Source organism: Pseudophryne corroboree, chromosome 7 (genome assembly GCF_028390025.1).
Source record: "Pseudophryne corroboree isolate aPseCor3 chromosome 7, aPseCor3.hap2, whole genome shotgun sequence".
Lineage (NCBI taxonomy): Eukaryota > Metazoa > Chordata > Amphibia > Anura > Myobatrachidae > Pseudophryne > Pseudophryne corroboree.
Window position 1 is genome coordinate 67,406,306 of NC_086450.1, and position 17,870 is coordinate 67,424,175.

The window sequence follows — 17,870 nt, forward strand, 5'->3', positions numbered from 1 at the left end:
TCGTCTCGTCAGCTTCCTCGTCCAAGGGGGTCTTTGTATCTGGGAGAAAAGCAGAAAAACAGGTGAAAGAAACGGACCGTATAATCGCATTTTCATCACATTCTGGTTTCTATCATTGGGTCATAAATCAAATCCAGGTTAATTACGGTTTCCTCACTCCTTAGACTCATTACCTCAGGTAGTACTTTTCCAATACAACACAACCCTTCAGGGTTTGGGGCAAGCCGCTCATACGCCTTTCTCCCGCATATGAAATATGCGTCATCGGGGAGAACATAAGGGACGGAGAAGGACATGACCATGTTACAAACCTTCCAGGTGAAATCTCCTGACCCTAATTCTTCCATCTGCTTAATACACGTATCAGTTTGTACGATATGTGCACAGTATCCTGGTGATACCTCTCCAACTCTAGTAATCCTATTTCCTAAGGTATATCGATACCGGAAAGATTTTCCTCTACTGGCTATGTGGCGTACGAGCTCTGTATCTGTAGGCATTCTATCTGCTCTGTGTGAAAAGGTCATGGTAAGGTTGCTCCATGACACTTCCCAATTTCCCGGTTTTCTGGGATTGGAGATGTTAAAACATAAGAGGGACCTATCCACATGGTATTGGTGGAGCTTCAAACTAGGAGGGCTGGAGATGTTAAACCTCCGGTCCACCGGTCTCCCACCCTTTAGCTCAAGTACCTCCCCTACCGTTAAAGGAAATGGTACTAGCCCTGATTTACTATGACCCTGAGGTACTTGAGAGCATACCCAACAATCTGTTTGGTTTAACACGTTACCCACTAAGGAGTGATAGTCACTCAATGGATGCCGGTCTATATGGATATTAAAACTAGATTGGCATTTCTTTATGCATCCATCTTCAACCAGATTATCACAGAGCCTACAGATACAATTTTCTTCAGCTAACAATCCATCACAGTTGTTTACAAATAACATGGTTGTTAGATCGTGCCCGGTACTCGCCTTTGCTTGGTGATTGGGTTGCTATTGGAAATTTACACCTCCGTCTCAGTCATCAGGACCTTTCTGGATCCTTTCTCGACCTCACTGGTACTCTCACCGAAACAGACTGCTCTGGTCAACATCATGGTTAACGGGAAAAATCCATATCACAGTCTCTTGGGGCAAGTCCATCTTACAGGAGGAGAAAAGAAGAAATTTGTAAATGGGGCATAAGAAAATCAGTTTGAGGGGGAGAGAACTCGTTACGATAATAAGTTCTCTCGTCTTGTTGTTCTTCTTGTTCTGCTGTCCTCTCAAAGGTGTTGTCTCTCAGTCTTCAAAAACGATCATTCTGGTGATGCAATATTCCTTCCTAACCGACGATCTTTCTGTAAGGAGCAAAAATCTGGCATTACCATTGGTCCAACTGAGGGGTGACATACCATCTTTAAATCATGGAAACATGAGTGAGAAGAGAGAGAAAATAAAAACAAAAGAGATAGAGAACAATTCATGTGCATATATACATTACATAACTCGACAATAACCATCAATAAGAGAAGAGAAACAAAGCATTTTTAAACATTGTCAACATTAAGAAAACATTGTCAGACTATTTGGCTGTCGTATCTACGTGTCTAATGGTTTCCTTGAGCAGTCCCTCCCCACCAGCACTTGCATTATTCCACTGTCTGTATCTGGCCAGAATACATTGTGGTGGATAGGTCATGCTGGGGTTTGGTAGACTTCTGCAAGGACCAAGCGAATATGCAATGTTTGAATTCTTACCAATAATCGTCAGAGATGGGGATAGAGAGAGGGAGAGAAAAACATTTTTCACAAATACATTTACAACTTTTCACCTGGTCATTCCTGTGTCTTTAGTGAATGACCTCCCACTTCATTAACCGTTACTTCAGGCTTGCCTCCATTCCTAATAATCACCTTTCCTGCCTATGTGATCCTTGATTATAATGGTGTGTATTGTAATTTTGCTCATTTCTTGGTCTAGGGGGTCTAACTTTATGTGGGTTATTACAGTTGCTAGCACAATGCCCTTCTCTTTTGCACAGATCACAAATCCTTAAGTTCCTCCATGTGCCAATGGCCTGGGGTTTTGGTTGATTTGATGCCTCCTCAAACGCTTGGATGCTCATCACCATCAACCGCTTTCCCTGTACCTACCTGATTCCTTGGATACCATGATTATGTCGTTGTCTAGGGAGTTGATATACCTTCTGTGAATCTTTGATCATACAGTTAGATCTTTCCTAGGATCTGGGTAATCAGACATGATTGATCTCAATTCTGTTCGGGACCAGGGATGGCGCATTGCACTGTCCTTGACGGGAATGGTTCCCTGATCGTCAGTCTTCCCATTGGGGACTGTGATCACCCTGACAGGACTAAACTCAATCACATCACCTTGTTTTGGTCTTATAATATGGGGTACATTTGTTTGTGCGTGATATAAAACATTGTACGTACCTGTGGACACGACCTCACCTGACCCTCCGTTAGGGGGTTTGATTATTGCCTTTACCAATTTGGTCGTGTCCACCTGGATGTCTTGTAGGATGGCTTCTGGAAGAGGTGCTGACATCGTTCTGGGCTCACTTTCTTGTTTGTATTCCTGAGGGAGGTTTGACATGGGGTGCAGCTTGCACAGGTTAATAGTTGTACATTCAACAGTATTACAATAATCATGGTTACATTTATTACACTTATCCTTATAATCTATATTACAGTTGCTAAGAGCGTTTTTATTGTTCCACCTTTGTGCTTTTCTCTCCGCAATCGACTCCTCTCCTGCTGCCATATCTCTCCTCTCAAGATAAGAGTCAGAAAAGTCAATAGACTCTTTTTGTAATTCACTTTCCTGTTGCCATAACTGTAAATATTCATAATGTTTATTTTGTCTCTTCGTTGGTTCAATGAGACTTATCCTCCTCCTTAAATTTTGTAACACTACTGGACTGAAGCTACCTATTCTTGGGAATTTGTCCCTGTCTTGTACAGTCATTCTCTCCCATTCATCACATAAAACTTCAGCGTGATTTCCATATTTCTTACACATCACATATCGTGCCGACCCGATGGATCGGTTCTCTGAATCAACCCGAACCGAGGTTGATCGCCCCCTACCTGAACAAATGGCCCCCATAATCTGCAGGCGTTGCCTATTCCTCCTTGAATATCAAGGCTTTCAGCGAACCCTTACAAACAAACCAAGATGTCCTTGGGCAGGCCGGCGGTGGTGGTTTATCAAGTACCCCACTTACTTCTCGCCCACGTTGGCCTGTGCTGCAATCACTGTAGCCAGAGCTGCTGGACCCAACCTAGGGCCCCTGTGAACCTTTAGTTTACTGGAACATATGAGGGTTACCCGCAGGACACTTACTCTTTCCAGTAAAGTTGGGGTTGTTAGATAGTTCCTGAGTGACCAGCGAACTTCCCTTCCAAAAATAAAAAATTACACAAATCACGTCAGAATGTACAGATAGCGTTTGTGACCACTTTACTCTAATGGTATTAGGTCAGATTACTAACTACTGCACACAATAACGTGCGGTCCAATCGTTCAGTATACGAGCACTACTTGTCATGTACTGAAAGATCAATGGAATCTATGTTTCCGGCTGCGATTCCTTCAGCCAGAGCTTGTATGGCCTATATGGGTTCTGCACCAACACCCCAGGCGTTGTGCCACTGGACTTTTATAGCGGACCTTTTACCTTACGACCTCCTGGTCTTGTTACCTTATGACCTCCTGGTCTTGTTACCTTATGACCTCCTGGTCTTGTTACCTTATGACCTCCTGGTCTTGTTACCTTATGGTCCGCTATACTCTAATGCTCAAATATTATTTAACCAGGGATGCCTCCCTGGCCACCGTATATGTCACTTACACGTATGTCCCTTGACGAGTACCCGGCTTTCCTTTTGGTTCCACCTTAAAGTTATATAAACTTTTGTATACAAAACACACTCACTCAACACATGTACACTTTTGTTTCTATATCTATTTCTGCGCAGAAATTTGTCTTTAGCCCAACAGTGTTACCAATTAGGAGCAGGATCTGTTAAACTAAATTTCAGATTTTCTAAAAATAGATTTGCGTTATTTACCGCTTCGCGTTATCTACCGCTGTGCGTTACTTATCGCTGTGCGTTACTTATCGCCTTTGCGTTACTTCACTTTATCACAACTTGAGCTACGTGGGCGTAACCGGACGCTACGTTGCGTAATGAACGCTGCGTGCGTCTGCCTTTTGGATTGCGTACGCTAGTCTTTGTTAGCGACACGTGTACGCAATGCAAAGGATCCACCGTAACACAATATATTTATTTATCAATGTAGGTGATCCCTGATCATCTACCGCAATCCACACTGACTGCCTTGTATCTCAGACAAACCGTGTGTTTGTTCTATACTTTAACTATCACCTCTACTATGAAATAACAGCAAATCTCTTTTTAGCACTTTCTATCAACTATAAAATTGGCAAACAGGAATGTGAGATGTGAAACTTACACAGATGAAAATGCAATTCTAAATTTAATCTAATAACATACATTGATGTAAGCACACGCATATGAAATTACATATAAGTACCAATCACTATTACTTATGATTGACTATGATATAGATTAAATAAATGCATAAAAAAAAAACCTCATTAAATGATGATTTCTTTTTGACAGTGGATGGCTGATTGTTTCCTGAGTCAACTGAAAACCAGCCGCTCAGAAAAAAAAAAAATTTTTTTTGACCTTCCCAAAATGGCCGCTGCTCCTCCCCCTTCCACCTCCATGAGGGTCACACAAAATGGTGGACAGACCATGCGGCCTCTTGTCACAAAGAAAGTCATCATTCAAAACTCCTAAAGTTATTCTAGGCCTGAGTGTGTAGTTGGCACCAAATTGAAATAAAAACCAGATTTTCAAAGACAATAGCGTACTGTTCTTACCTCCGGTTACCGGGTTCCTTCAGCACTCTTTATCTAAGCGAAGCAGACGCTTATCCCGTCAGCACTGTGAGACAACCTCCCACCCTTTGCTGGAGGGATAATGTCTGCTGATCTACCTAGTGCAGATATGAGAAGTATAGGACGAGCCCGCAATTGACAATGCTAAATTCCTTTGCCTTATAACAACCCTTTATGAAGCTAAGAACACTGTACGCTGTTTACTTAAGAAGTACCGTAATGGTACGCTAGTTGCGTAACGATCGCTCAGCCGTAGGCGAGACGCTCAAGCGTCACGTTCGCTCACGGCCCAGCGATCACAGGACACGTTATTGGTTATGTCTAGGGTAATGATTCGCTATGGCGTAGCTTACGCTCGAGACCACGAGGAGGTCACCAGCGATGCAGACGCTCACAACACTATACCTTTATGATAAAACCTTATACCAATGAAATACACTGAATACCTTAATGTGAGTACAGGGTGTAAGTGCAACCTTGTGTAACCTGACTAACTACAAAGCTGCTTGAGCGTCACCGACGCTCAAGTGAACACTTAACACTATAGAAAATACACAGATACTGGTTTAGGTTCCAAGGCCTATTAACTGTATTATATCTAATATACTTGTAAAAGGGGATAACAGTACAAATGATACACTACAATATAACAAAGACTTCCTAACCACAGAACTAAACAATAAATACAAAAAGACAATACTACACTGACCTAAATGCAATACAATACAATACTATAATACTATGAGAGATATAAGAGAAAAGAGGAGAGAGAGAGAGAGAGAGAGAGAGAGAGAGAGAGAGAGAGATGAGAGAAATTGGCTCACAGTAAGACAATGATAACATTAAATAAGAGACAACATGGTTGCAGATAAAACTACACATGTGAGAGACAATCGCTGCGCAGTTAGTCAATGCTGAATACAGCATGGGATGGAAGCTAGACTCCATTTTGAGAAACCTCCCATAATTCTAAAGACTGCACCACATGCCTGAAAGGGGGAGGGGAAGACATCCAGCAGCAGCCATTTTAGATTTGCAGGTCCAAACACATGGCACTCTATACTAAACCACAATCACATAGCAGAAAACACAAGACTCCATTTTCTTCCAAAATGTCCAAGCCTCAAAACAATGCATATGTTCTGATTTTACAATTCCAAACCATCTAAAACACCTTTCACAATGTAATCCAACTTCCTAGAACCATCTCATAATTTCACATCCCAAACAACTTCAGTATCTCAATAACCAGAGCATATTCATCACAAGACCAGATCACAATGTAATTAACACAAACGTAACTGCATGGTGGTATTTATGATTAACAGGATATATATATTATAACTAACCAGCACAATCTATTTTAAATCTCCATAGGCAAACAAATACCACAAATATTATGCTACAGATTGTATACTGTTCCAATTCATCACGGACTTCACAGAGTATCCACAAACACCCAACAATCACACAACCAAGTTACAATATCCTATTTAAACCAGAAAGCAATCTATCTGTTTCCTTATCTAGCCATGTGAGGTTCAATACTTAGCCTTTAGTTTGGAAGATGTCCTGGGGATTCAGCCGCCATGCTGCTTGGTGCCAGGTAGCTGTGTGTGTGTCTGTGAGTGTAGCTACATTACATCTGTTCTCTGAGGCCACACCTGACCACTACCCTCCTGTTTGACCAGTACCTGGGGGAGGGGTCTTTCTTTCTCCTTTGTACTGAGTCACCATTCTCTTTGTATATGCTAATCAGGTTCAGCCCTGAAAACTTAGTAAAAGGTTGTCTTGAGCATCATATTGTTCTAACAATATGATCTTAGCTTTTATACATATAATCATATCTATCCGCTGCAATGTCCCACAACAACACAACAGGCCTCAAACTAACCCACACCTGATTCTGCTTGCTTCAATACCAAACATGATGTGTTTATCTGGTTCGGTTCGAATGATACACATCCATGACATTAATTCATTAGCCAATTCTAAATCTCCATGATGTCTGGTGCTGTTCATTATTATAACCATGTACTGTATGAAACAAGTGCCGAATCCATCTCTGTGCCATGTCCGAGCAAATGCGTGTGTTTCCATATATTGCTGTGCTCGCTGCGCATATTTGCAAGTATAGCGACTTATATGTGTGCAGTTTATATGGTCTCTCTATGTAATATTTTTGACTTTGACACTCTGTATCCTATAAATTACATCTGTGTAGGTGAGGTTTCCCTCTGCATCCTATAAGTAATATCTGTGTAGGTGAAGTTTCCCTCTGTATCCTATAAGTAATATCTGTGTAGGTGAAGTTTCCCTCTGCATCCTATAAGTGACATCTGTGTAGGTGAGGTTTCCCTCTGTATCCTATAAGTAATATCTGTGTAGGTGAGGTTTCCCTCTGCATCCTATAAGTAATATCTGTGTAGGTGAAGTTTCCCTCTGTATCCTATAAGTAATATCTGTGTAGGTGAGGTTTCGCTCTGCATCCTATAAGTAATATCTGTGTAGGTGAAGTTTCCCTCTGTATCCTATAAGTAATATCTGTGTAGGTGAAGTTTCCCTCTGTATCCTATAAATTTCATCTGTGTAGGTGAGGTTTCCCTCTGCATCCTATAAGTAATATCTGTGTAGGTGAGGTTTCCCTCTGCATCCTATAAGTGACATCTGTGTAGGTGAGGTTTCCCTCTGCATCCTATAAGTAATATCTGTGTAGGTGAAGTTTCCCTCTGTATCCTATAAGTAATATCTGTGTAGGTGAAGTTTCCCTCTGTATCCTATAAATTTCATCTGTGTAGGTGAAGTTTCCCTCTGTATCCTATAAGTAATATCTGTGTAGGTGAGGTTTCCCTCTGTATCCTATAAATTACATTTGTATAGGTGAGGTTTCGCTCTGCAACCTATAAGTAATATCTGTGTAGGTGAAGTTTCCCTCTGTATCCTATAAGTAATATCTGTGTAGGTGAAGTTTCCCTCTGTATCCTATAAATTACATCTGTATAGGTGAGGTTTCCCTCTGTATCCTATAAATTACACCTGTGTAGGTGAAGTTTCCCTCTGTATCCTATAAGTAATATCTGTGTAGGTGAAGTTTCCCTCTGTATCCTATAAATTACATTTGTATAGGTGAGGTTTCCCTCTGCATCCTATAAGTAATATCTGTGTAGGTGACGTTTCCCTCTGCATCCTATAAGTAATATCTGTGTAGGTGAAGTTTCCCTCTGTATCCTATAAGTAATATCTGTGTAGGTGAAGTTTCCCTCTGCATCCTATAAGTGACATCTGTGTAGGTGAGGTTTCCCTCTGTATCCTATAAGTAATATCTGTGTAGGTGAGGTTTCCCTCTGCATCCTATAAGTAATATCTGTGTAGGTGAAGTTTCCCTCTGTATCCTATAAGTAATATCTGTGTAGGTGAGGTTTCGCTCTGCATCCTATAAGTAATATCTGTGTAGGTGAAGTTTCCCTCTGTATCCTATAAGTAATATCTGTGTAGGTGAAGTTTCCCTCTGCATCCTATAAGTAATATCTGTGTAGGTGAGGTTTCCCTCTGTATCCTATAAATTACATTTGTATAGGTGAGGTTTCGCTCTGCAACCTATAAGTAATATCTGTGTAGGTGAAGTTTCCCTCTGTATCCTATAAGTAATATCTGTGTAGGTGAAGTTTCCCTCTGTATCCTATAAATTACATCTGTGTAGGTGAGGTTTCCCTCTGTATCCTATAAATTACATCTGTGTAGGTGAAGTTTCCCTCTGTATCCTATAAGTAATATCTGTGTAGGTGAAGTTTCCCTCTGTATCCTATAAATTACATTTGTATAGGTCAGGTTTCCCTCTGCATCCTATAAGTAATATCTGTGTAGGTGAAGTTTCCCTCTGTATCCTATAAATTACATTTGTATAGGTGAGGTTTCCCTCTGCATCCTATAAGTAATATCTGTGTAGGTGAAGTTTCCCTCTGTATCCTATAAGTAATATCTGTGTAGGTGAAGTTTCCCTCTGCATCCTATAAGTGACATCTGTGTAGGTGAAGTTTCCCTCTGTATCCTATAAGTAATATCTGTGTAGGTGAGGTTTCCCTCTGCATCCTATAAGTAATATCTGTGTAGGTGAAGTTTCCCTCTGTATCCTATAAGTAATATCTGTGTAGGTGAGGTTTCGCTCTGCAACCTATAAGTAATATCTGTGTAGGTGAAGTTTCCCTCTGTATCCTATAAGTAATATCTGTGTAGGTGAAGTTTCCCTCTGTATCCTATAAGTAATATCTGTGTAGGTGAGGTGTCCCTCTGTATCCTATAAGTAATATCTGTGTAGGTGAAGTTTCCCTCTGTATCCTATAAGTAATATCTGTGTAGGTGAAGTTTCCCTCTGTATCCTATACATTTCATCTGTGTAGGTGAAGTTTCCCTATGTATCCTATAAGTAATATCTGTGTAGGTGAGGTTTCCCTCTGTATCCTATAAATTACATTTGTATAGGTGAGGTTTCGCTCTGCAACCTATAAGTGACATCTGTGTAGGTGAAGTTTCCCTCTGTATCCTATAAATTCACTGTGTAGGTGAGGTTTCCCTCTGCATCCTATAAGTAATATCTGTGTAGGTGAAGTTTCCCTCTGTATCCTATAAATTTCATCTGTGTAGGTGAGGTTTCCCTCTGCATCCTATAAGTAATATCTGTGTAGGTGAGGTTTCCCTCTGTATCCTATAAATTACATTTGTATAGGTGAGGTTTCGCTCTGCAACCTATAAGTAATATCTGTGTAGGTGAAGTTTCCCTCTGTATCCTATAAGTAATATCTGTGTAGGTGAAGTTTCCCTCTGCATCCTATAAGTGACATCTGTGTAGGTGAAGTTTCCCTCTGTATCCTATAAATTTCATCTGTGGAGGTGAAGTTTCCCTCTGTATCCTATAAGTAATATCTGTGTAGGTGAGGTTTCCCTCTGTATCCTATAAATTACATTTGTATAGGTGAGGTTTCGCTCTGCAACCTATAAGTAATATCTGTGTAGGTGAAGTTTCCCTCTGTATCCTATAAGTAATATCTGTGTAGGTGAAGTTTCCCTCTGTATCCTATAAATTACATCTGTATAGGTGAGGTTTCCCTCTGTATCCTATAAATTACATCTGTGTAGGTGAAGTTTCCCTCTGTATCCTATAAGTAATATCTGTGTAGGTGAAGTTTCCCTCTGTATCCTATAAATTACATTTGTATAGGTGAGGTTTCCCTCTGCATCCTATAAGTAATATCTGTGTAGGTGACGTTTCCCTCTGCATCCTATAAGTAATATCTGTGTAGGTGAAGTTTCCCTCTGTATCCTATAAGTAATATCTGTGTAGGTGAAGTTTCCCTCTGCATCCTATAAGTGACATCTGTGTAGGTGAGGTTTCCCTCTGTATCCTATAAGTAATATCTGTGTAGGTGAGGTTTCCCTCTGCATCCTATAAGTAATATCTGTGTAGGTGAAGTTTCCCTCTGTATCCTATAAGTAATATCTGTGTAGGTGAGGTTTCGCTCTGCATCCTATAAGTAATATCTGTGTAGGTGAAGTTTCCCTCTGTATCCTATAAGTAATATCTGTGTAGGTGAAGTTTCCCTCTGTATCCTATAAATTTCATCTGTGTAGGTGAAGTTTCCCTCTGTATCCTATAAGTAATATCTGTGTAGGTGAGGTTTCCCTCTGTATCCTATAAATTACATTTGTATAGGTGAGGTTTCGCTCTGCAACCTATAAGTAATATCTGTGTAGGTGAAGTTTCCCTCTGTATCCTATAAGTAATATCTGTGTAGGTGAAGTTTCCCTCTGTATCCTATAAATTACATCTGTGTAGGTGAGGTTTCCCTCTGTATCCTATAAATTACATCTGTGTAGGTGAAGTTTCCCTCTGTATCCTATAAGTAATATCTGTGTAGGTGAAGTTTCCCTCTGTATCCTATAAATTACATTTGTATAGGTCAGGTTTCCCTCTGCATCCTATAAGTAATATCTGTGTAGGTGAAGTTTCCCTCTGTATCCTATAAATTACATTTGTATAGGTGAGGTTTCCCTCTGCATCCTATAAGTAATATCTGTGTAGGTGAAGTTTCCCTCTGTATCCTATAAGTAATATCTGTGTAGGTGAAGTTTCCCTCTGCATCCTATAAGTGACATCTGTGTAGGTGAAGTTTCCCTCTGTATCCTATAAGTAATATCTGTGTAGGTGAGGTTTCCCTCTGCATCCTATAAGTAATATCTGTGTAGGTGAAGTTTCCCTCTGTATCCTATAAGTAATATCTGTGTAGGTGAGGTTTCGCTCTGCAACCTATAAGTAATATCTGTGTAGGTGAAGTTTCCCTCTGTATCCTATAAGTAATATCTGTGTAGGTGAAGTTTCCCTCTGTATCCTATAAGTAATATCTGTGTAGGTGAGGTGTCCCTCTGTATCCTATAAGTAATATCTGTGTAGGTGAAGTTTCCCTCTGTATCCTATAAGTAATATCTGTGTAGGTGAAGTTTCCCTCTGTATCCTATACATTTCATCTGTGTAGGTGAAGTTTCCCTATGTATCCTATAAGTAATATCTGTGTAGGTGAGGTTTCCCTCTGTATCCTATAAATTACATTTGTATAGGTGAGGTTTCGCTCTGCAACCTATAAGTGACATCTGTGTAGGTGAAGTTTCCCTCTGTATCCTATAAATTCACTGTGTAGGTGAGGTTTCCCTCTGCATCCTATAAGTAATATCTGTGTAGGTGAAGTTTCCCTCTGTATCCTATAAATTTCATCTGTGTAGGTGAGGTTTCCCTCTGCATCCTATAAGTAATATCTGTGTAGGTGAGGTTTCCCTCTGTATCCTATAAATTACATTTGTATAGGTGAGGTTTCGCTCTGCAACCTATAAGTAATATCTGTGTAGGTGAAGTTTCCCTCTGTATCCTATAAGTAATATCTGTGTAGGTGAAGTTTCCCTCTGCATCCTATAAGTGACATCTGTGTAGGTGAAGTTTCCCTCTGTATCCTATAAGTAATATCTGTGTAGGTGAGGTTTCCCTCTGCATCCTATAAGTAATATCTGTGTAGGTGAAGTTTCCCTCTGTATCCTATAAGTAATATCTGTGTAGGTGAGGTTTCGCTCTGCAACCTATAAGTAATATCTGTGTAGGTGAAGTTTCCCTCTGTATCCTATAAGTAATATCTGTGTAGGTGAAGTTTCCCTCTGTATCCTATAAGTAATATCTGTGTAGGTGAGGTGTCCCTCTGTATCCTATAAGTAATATCTGTGTAGGTGAAGTTTCCCTCTGTATCCTATAAGTAATATCTGTGTAGGTGAAGTTTCCCTCTGTATCCTATAAATTTCATCTGTGTAGGTGAAGTTTCCCTCTGTATCCTATAAGTAATATCTGCGTAGGTGAAGTTTCCCTCTGTATCCTATAAGTAATATCTGTGTAGGTGAAGCTTCCCTCTGTATCCTATAAGTAATATCTGTGTAGGTGAAGTTTCCCTCTGCATCCTATAAGTAATATCTGTGTAGGTGAAGTTTCCCTCTGCATCCTATAAGTGACATCTGTGTAGGTGAGGTTTCCCTCTGCATCCTATAAGTAATATCTGTGTAGGTGAAGTTTCCCTCTGTATCCTATAAGTAATATCTGTGTAGGTGAGGTTTCGCTCTGCAACCTATAAGTAATATCTGTGTAGGTGAGGTGTCCCTCTGTATCCTATAAGTAATATCTGTGTAGGTGAAGTTTCCCTCTGTATCCTATAAATTTCATCTGTGTAGGTGAGGTTTCCCTCTGCATCCTATAAGTAATATCTGTGTAGGTGAGGTTTCCCTCTGTATCCTATAAATTACATCTGTGTAGGTGAGGTTTCCCTCTGCAACCTATAAGTAATATCTGTGTAGGTGAGGTGTCCCTCTGTATCCTATGAGTGACATCTGTGTAGGTGAGGTTTCCTTCTGTATCCTATAAATTACATCTGTGTAGGTGAGCTTTCCAACTGTATCCTATAAATTACATCTGTGTAGGTGAGGTTTCCCTCTGCATCCTATAAGTGACATCTTATGTAGGTGAGGTTTCCCTCTGCATCCTATAAGTGACATCTTATGTAGGTGAGGTTTCCCTCTGCATCCTATAAGTGACATATGTGTAGGTGAGATATGTCTCTGCATCCTATAAGTGAAATCTTGTGTAGGTGAGGTTTCCCTCTGTGTCCTATGAGTGACATCTGTGTCGGTGAGGTTTCCCTCTGCATCCTATAAGTGACATCTGTGTAGGTGAGGTTTCCCTCTGTGTCCTTTGAGTAATATCTGTGTAGGTGAGGTTTCCCTCTGCATCCTATAAGTGACATCTGTGTAGGTGAGATATGTCTCTGCATCCTATAAGTGACATCTTGTGTAGGTGAGGTTTCCCTCTGTGTCCTATGAGTGACATCTGTGTAGGTGAGGTTTCCCTCTGCATCCTATATATTACATCTGTGTAGGTGAGGTTTCCCTCTGCATCCTATAAATTACATCTGTGTAGGTGAGGTTTCCCTCTGTGTCCTATGAGTGACATCTGTGTAGGTGAGGTTTCCCTCTGCATCCTATAAATTACATCTGTGTAGGTGAGGTTTCCCTCTGTGTCCTATGAGTGACATCTGTGTAGGTGAGGTTTCCCTCTGTGTCTTATGAGTGACATCTGTGTAGGTGAGGTTTCCCTCTGCATCCTATAAGTGACATCTTGTGTAGGTGAGGTTTCCCTCTGCATCCTATAAGTGACATCTTGTGTAGGTGAGGTTTCCCTCTGTGTCCTATGAGTGACATCTGTGTAGGTGAGGTTTCCCTCTGTATCCTATCAATTACATCTGTGTAGGTGAGGTTTCCCTCTGTATCCTATAAGTGACATCTTGTGTAGGTGAGGTTTCCCTCTCCATCCTATAAGTGACATCTGTGTAGGTGAGATATGTTTCTGCATCCTATAAGTGACATCTTGTGTAGGTGAGGTTTCCCTCTGTGTCCTATGAGTGACATCTGTGTAGGTGAGGTTTCCCTCTGCATCCTATAAGTAACATATGTGTAGGTGAGGTTTCCCTCTGTGTCCTTTGAGTAATATCTGTGTAGGTGAGGTTTCCCTCTGCATCCTATAAGTGACATCTGTGTAGGTGAGATATGTCTCTGCATCCTATAAGTGACATCTTGTGTAGGTGAGGTTTCCCTCTGTGTCCTATGAGTGACATCTGTGTAGGTGAGGTTTCCCTCTGCATCCTATAAATTACATCTGTGTAGGTGAGGTTTCCCTCTGCATCCTATAAGTGACATCTTGTGTAGGTGAGGTTTCCCTCTGCATCCTATAAGTGACATCTGTGTAGGTGAGATATGTCTCTGCATCCTATAAGTGACATCTTGTGTAGGTGAGGTTTCCCTCTGTGTCCTATGAGTGACATCTGTGTAGGTGAGGTTTCCCTCTGTATCCTATAAATTACATCTGTGTAGGTGAGGTTTCCCTCTGTATCCTATAAGTGACATCTTGTGTAGGTGAGATATGTTTCTGCATCCTATAAGTGACATCTTGTGTAGGTGAGGTTTCCCTCTGTGTCCTATGAGTGACATCTGTGTAGGTGAGGTTTCCCTCTGTACCCTATAAATTACATCTGTGTAGGTGAGGTTTCCCTCTGTATCCTATAAATTACATCTGTGTAGGTGAGGTTTCCCTCTGCATCCTATAAGTGACATCTGTGTAGGTGAGATATGTTTCTGCATCCTATAAGTGACATCTTGTGTAGGTGAGGTTTCCCTCTGTGTCCTATGAGTGACATCTGTGTAGGTGAGGTTTCCCTCTGCATCCTCTAAGTGACATATGTGTAGGTGAGGTTTCCCTCTGTGTCCTTTGAGTAATATCTGTGTAGGTGAGGTTTCCCTCTGCATCCTATAAGTGACATCTGTGTAGGTGAGATATGTCTCTGCATCCTATAAGTGACATCTTGTGTAGGTGAGGTTTCCCTCTGCATCCTATAAGTGACATCTGTGTAGGTGAGATATGCCTCTGCATCCTATAAGTGACATCTGTGTAGGTGAGGTTTCCCTCTGCATCCTATAAGTGACATATGTGTAGGTGAGGTTTCCCTCTGCATCCTAGAAGTAATATCTGTGTAGGTGAGGTTTCCCTCTGTGTCCTTTGAGTGACATCTGTGTAGGTGAGGTTTCCCTCTGTGTCCTATAAGTGACATCTTGTGTAGGTGAGGTCTCCCTCTGTGTCCTATAAGTGACATCTGTGTAGGTGAGATATGTCTCTGCATCCTATGAGTGACATCTTGTGTAGGTGAGGTTTCCCTCTGCGTCCTATAAGTGACATCTGTGTAGGTGAGATATGTCTCTGCATCCTATAAGTATCATCTGTGTAGGTAAGGTATGTCTCTGCATCCTATAAGTAACATCTGTGTAGGTGAGGTATGTCTCTGCATACTATAAGCAATTTCTGTGTAGGTGAGGTATGTCTCTGCATCCTATAAATAACATCTGTGTAGGTGAGGTATGTTTCTGCATCCTTTAAATAACATCTGTGTAGGTGAGGTATGTTTCTGCATCCTATAAATAACATCTGTTTAGGTGAGGTATGTCTCTGCATACTATAAGCAATATCTGTGTAGGTGAGGTATGTCTCTGCATACTGTAAGCGATATCTGTGTAGGTGAGGTTTCCCTCTGCATCCTATAAGTAACACAGGTGTTTGTGAAGTATGTTTCTGCATCCTATAAGTAACATCTGTGTAGGTGATGCTGGCTATCACTTCTTGTATTACAGTCATCAAAACACTGCACCAAACCCATTAAACACAGACTATATAACACATCCCTACACATAGGGTCATTGTCCTTCACTCAAAGTGCACTTTCATTACCTGATATCAGGCATTCTTGCTTCTCAGCACAGTCAGTTATTAATAAGTAGAATGTTTCACAGACATTTTCTTATGCAATCCTTTTCAGCTGCCTCAGTAATGCCCTTTTTTCTTTACATAGAATGGCTTTGCTGTTGTCCGCCCTCCTGGTCACCATGCAGAAGAGAGCACGCCAATGTAAGTGCTGTCTCCACACTCGCTGTAGTAGGTGTCCACCTGGTCATTAATACAAGCCCTTAGTGGGTAAAATGTGGTGTTTGGTTGCTTTTTAGATGTCTCAACCCATGTGCTTTTTTTTTAATTTTTATATAGGGGTTTCTGTTACTTCAATTCTGTGGCAATAACCGCTAAACTGCTTCAACAGAGGTTCAATGTGGGGAAGACCTTGATTGTGGACTGGGTGAGTAGACGCTAGGGATAACATAACATAAAAAATGCAGATGTAGCCCTATTGATATATAATGTCCCATCTATGGCACGTGATTTATTTACATGCGTTGTCCTGCTTACCTTCTAGGATGTCCACCATGGAAATGGCACCCAGCAGGCCTTCTACGCTGACCCTAGTGTCCTTTATATATCGCTCCATCGCTATGATGATGGGAACTTCTTCCCTGGAAGTGGGGCTCCCGACGAGGTAGTCTTACAGTACTTATTAATGCTTTGCAGTCATTTCTTACCTGCGTGTGGTTATCAAAGCCAAGCTGACTCACCGGATTAGGATGCCACCAAGAATAAAGGATTCTATTAATTCACATCAAACGATATGACGGTCTGTCTAGATTAAACTCCAGACCATAGAATCTAAAACCAAACTCATCCCAGACCCGTTTTCTTTTGTTGATCTCAATAGTCCAATTTGAACTTTATCATCTTCTCTTCAGACTGCCTGATACCGCTTTCGTTGGCTAAAGCATATTTATTTACATAGAAGTAGATGGGATATAGTGTACAGACTTTGTGGTTGAGATCGTCTAAAACTCAGCCAGCCCCCCCAAAAAAATAAAAAATAAAAATAACAATGGGGCAGATTATTAACCTGGAGACGTGATAAAGCAGTGATAAGCGCATGGTGATAACTCACCAGCCAATCATTTCGGATTTGAAGAATGACAGGGGCTGACTGGCTGGTGCGTTATCACCTTGCGCTTCTCACTGCTTTATCACTTGTTTATCCCTTGTTCTGACTTAATACATCTTCCCCATAAATACTCCTTAAGCAACACATGACCCTAGAGGCATTCGTTCAAAATTATTAGAATGTTTGACTTTCCTGCCCACCAATCCACAGACAACCTGATACATTTCTGCCTAAATAATTTCAACGTTAAGCAGAGTGTTTGAGTAAGTAGAGTACTTTGGGGGAATTCCGGGCCACTATAAAAGACGGGTATGGGTCGTTGGGTCGACTCAACTTAGGTCGACAGTCATTGGGTCGACCATTGAAGGTCGACATGGGCATTAGGTCGATGTGTACTAGGTCGGCATGTGAAAATGCCGACATGAGTTTTTGGACTGTTTTTGGTGTCGTTTTCTTCGTAAAGTGACCGTGTCCCCTCGCATGGGTCGCTTCGCTTGCCAAATATGATAAAGTCGAAAATTTGAATATTTTTTTTTAAAAACTCATGTCGACCTAATGCATGTCGACCTAAGCTGTGTCGACCTAACGACCGTATCCCATAAAAGACCATAAGAATGGGAAATATCAAGGCCCACATGGGTTAACTACCGCATGTTACAAGAAATTATCGGTCTTCCTCCCCCTTTATCTGCTCTCCCTATACAGTAAAATTCTAAATGGGATTCCACCAGCAAAATGTCAATAGTGACCCACAAGGAGGGAAAAGACTAGCGGCGGCTCCTACCTATATGGAGGAGGGAGGCTGTTGCTGCCTGGTCCGCCGGAGGAGGAAGAGAGCCCCTGCTGCCGCTGGCCGGGTCCCGGCACCTGCATAATGAAGCTGACAGGAGCCGGCACATGCGCACAAATGGCGGCTTGACTGTGCTTGCTCAAAACCATGACTTCTATGGGCTGCATCGGCTGCTGCCCATGGAAACCGGCTAGGGCTGATA

General features: G+C 41.2%; 1 protein-coding gene across 4 annotated transcripts in view; it reads left to right on the forward strand.

The window, feature by feature from the left end:
• Positions 1–17,870, forward strand: part of HDAC4 (histone deacetylase 4) — a 249,405-nt gene that overhangs the window by 201,914 nt on the left and 29,621 nt on the right. For all 4 annotated transcript variants that reach the window (XR_010181903.1, XM_063933265.1, XM_063933267.1 and 1 more), the window contains 3 exons: positions 15,919–15,974; positions 16,110–16,197; positions 16,315–16,434. Coding sequence is in view for 3 of the 4 variants with exons in the window: in XM_063933265.1 (XP_063789335.1) it covers positions 15,919–15,974; positions 16,110–16,197; positions 16,315–16,434 (264 nt within the window). In the remaining variant the exon portion in view is untranslated. The remainder of the gene's footprint in view (positions 1–15,918; positions 15,975–16,109; positions 16,198–16,314; positions 16,435–17,870) is intronic.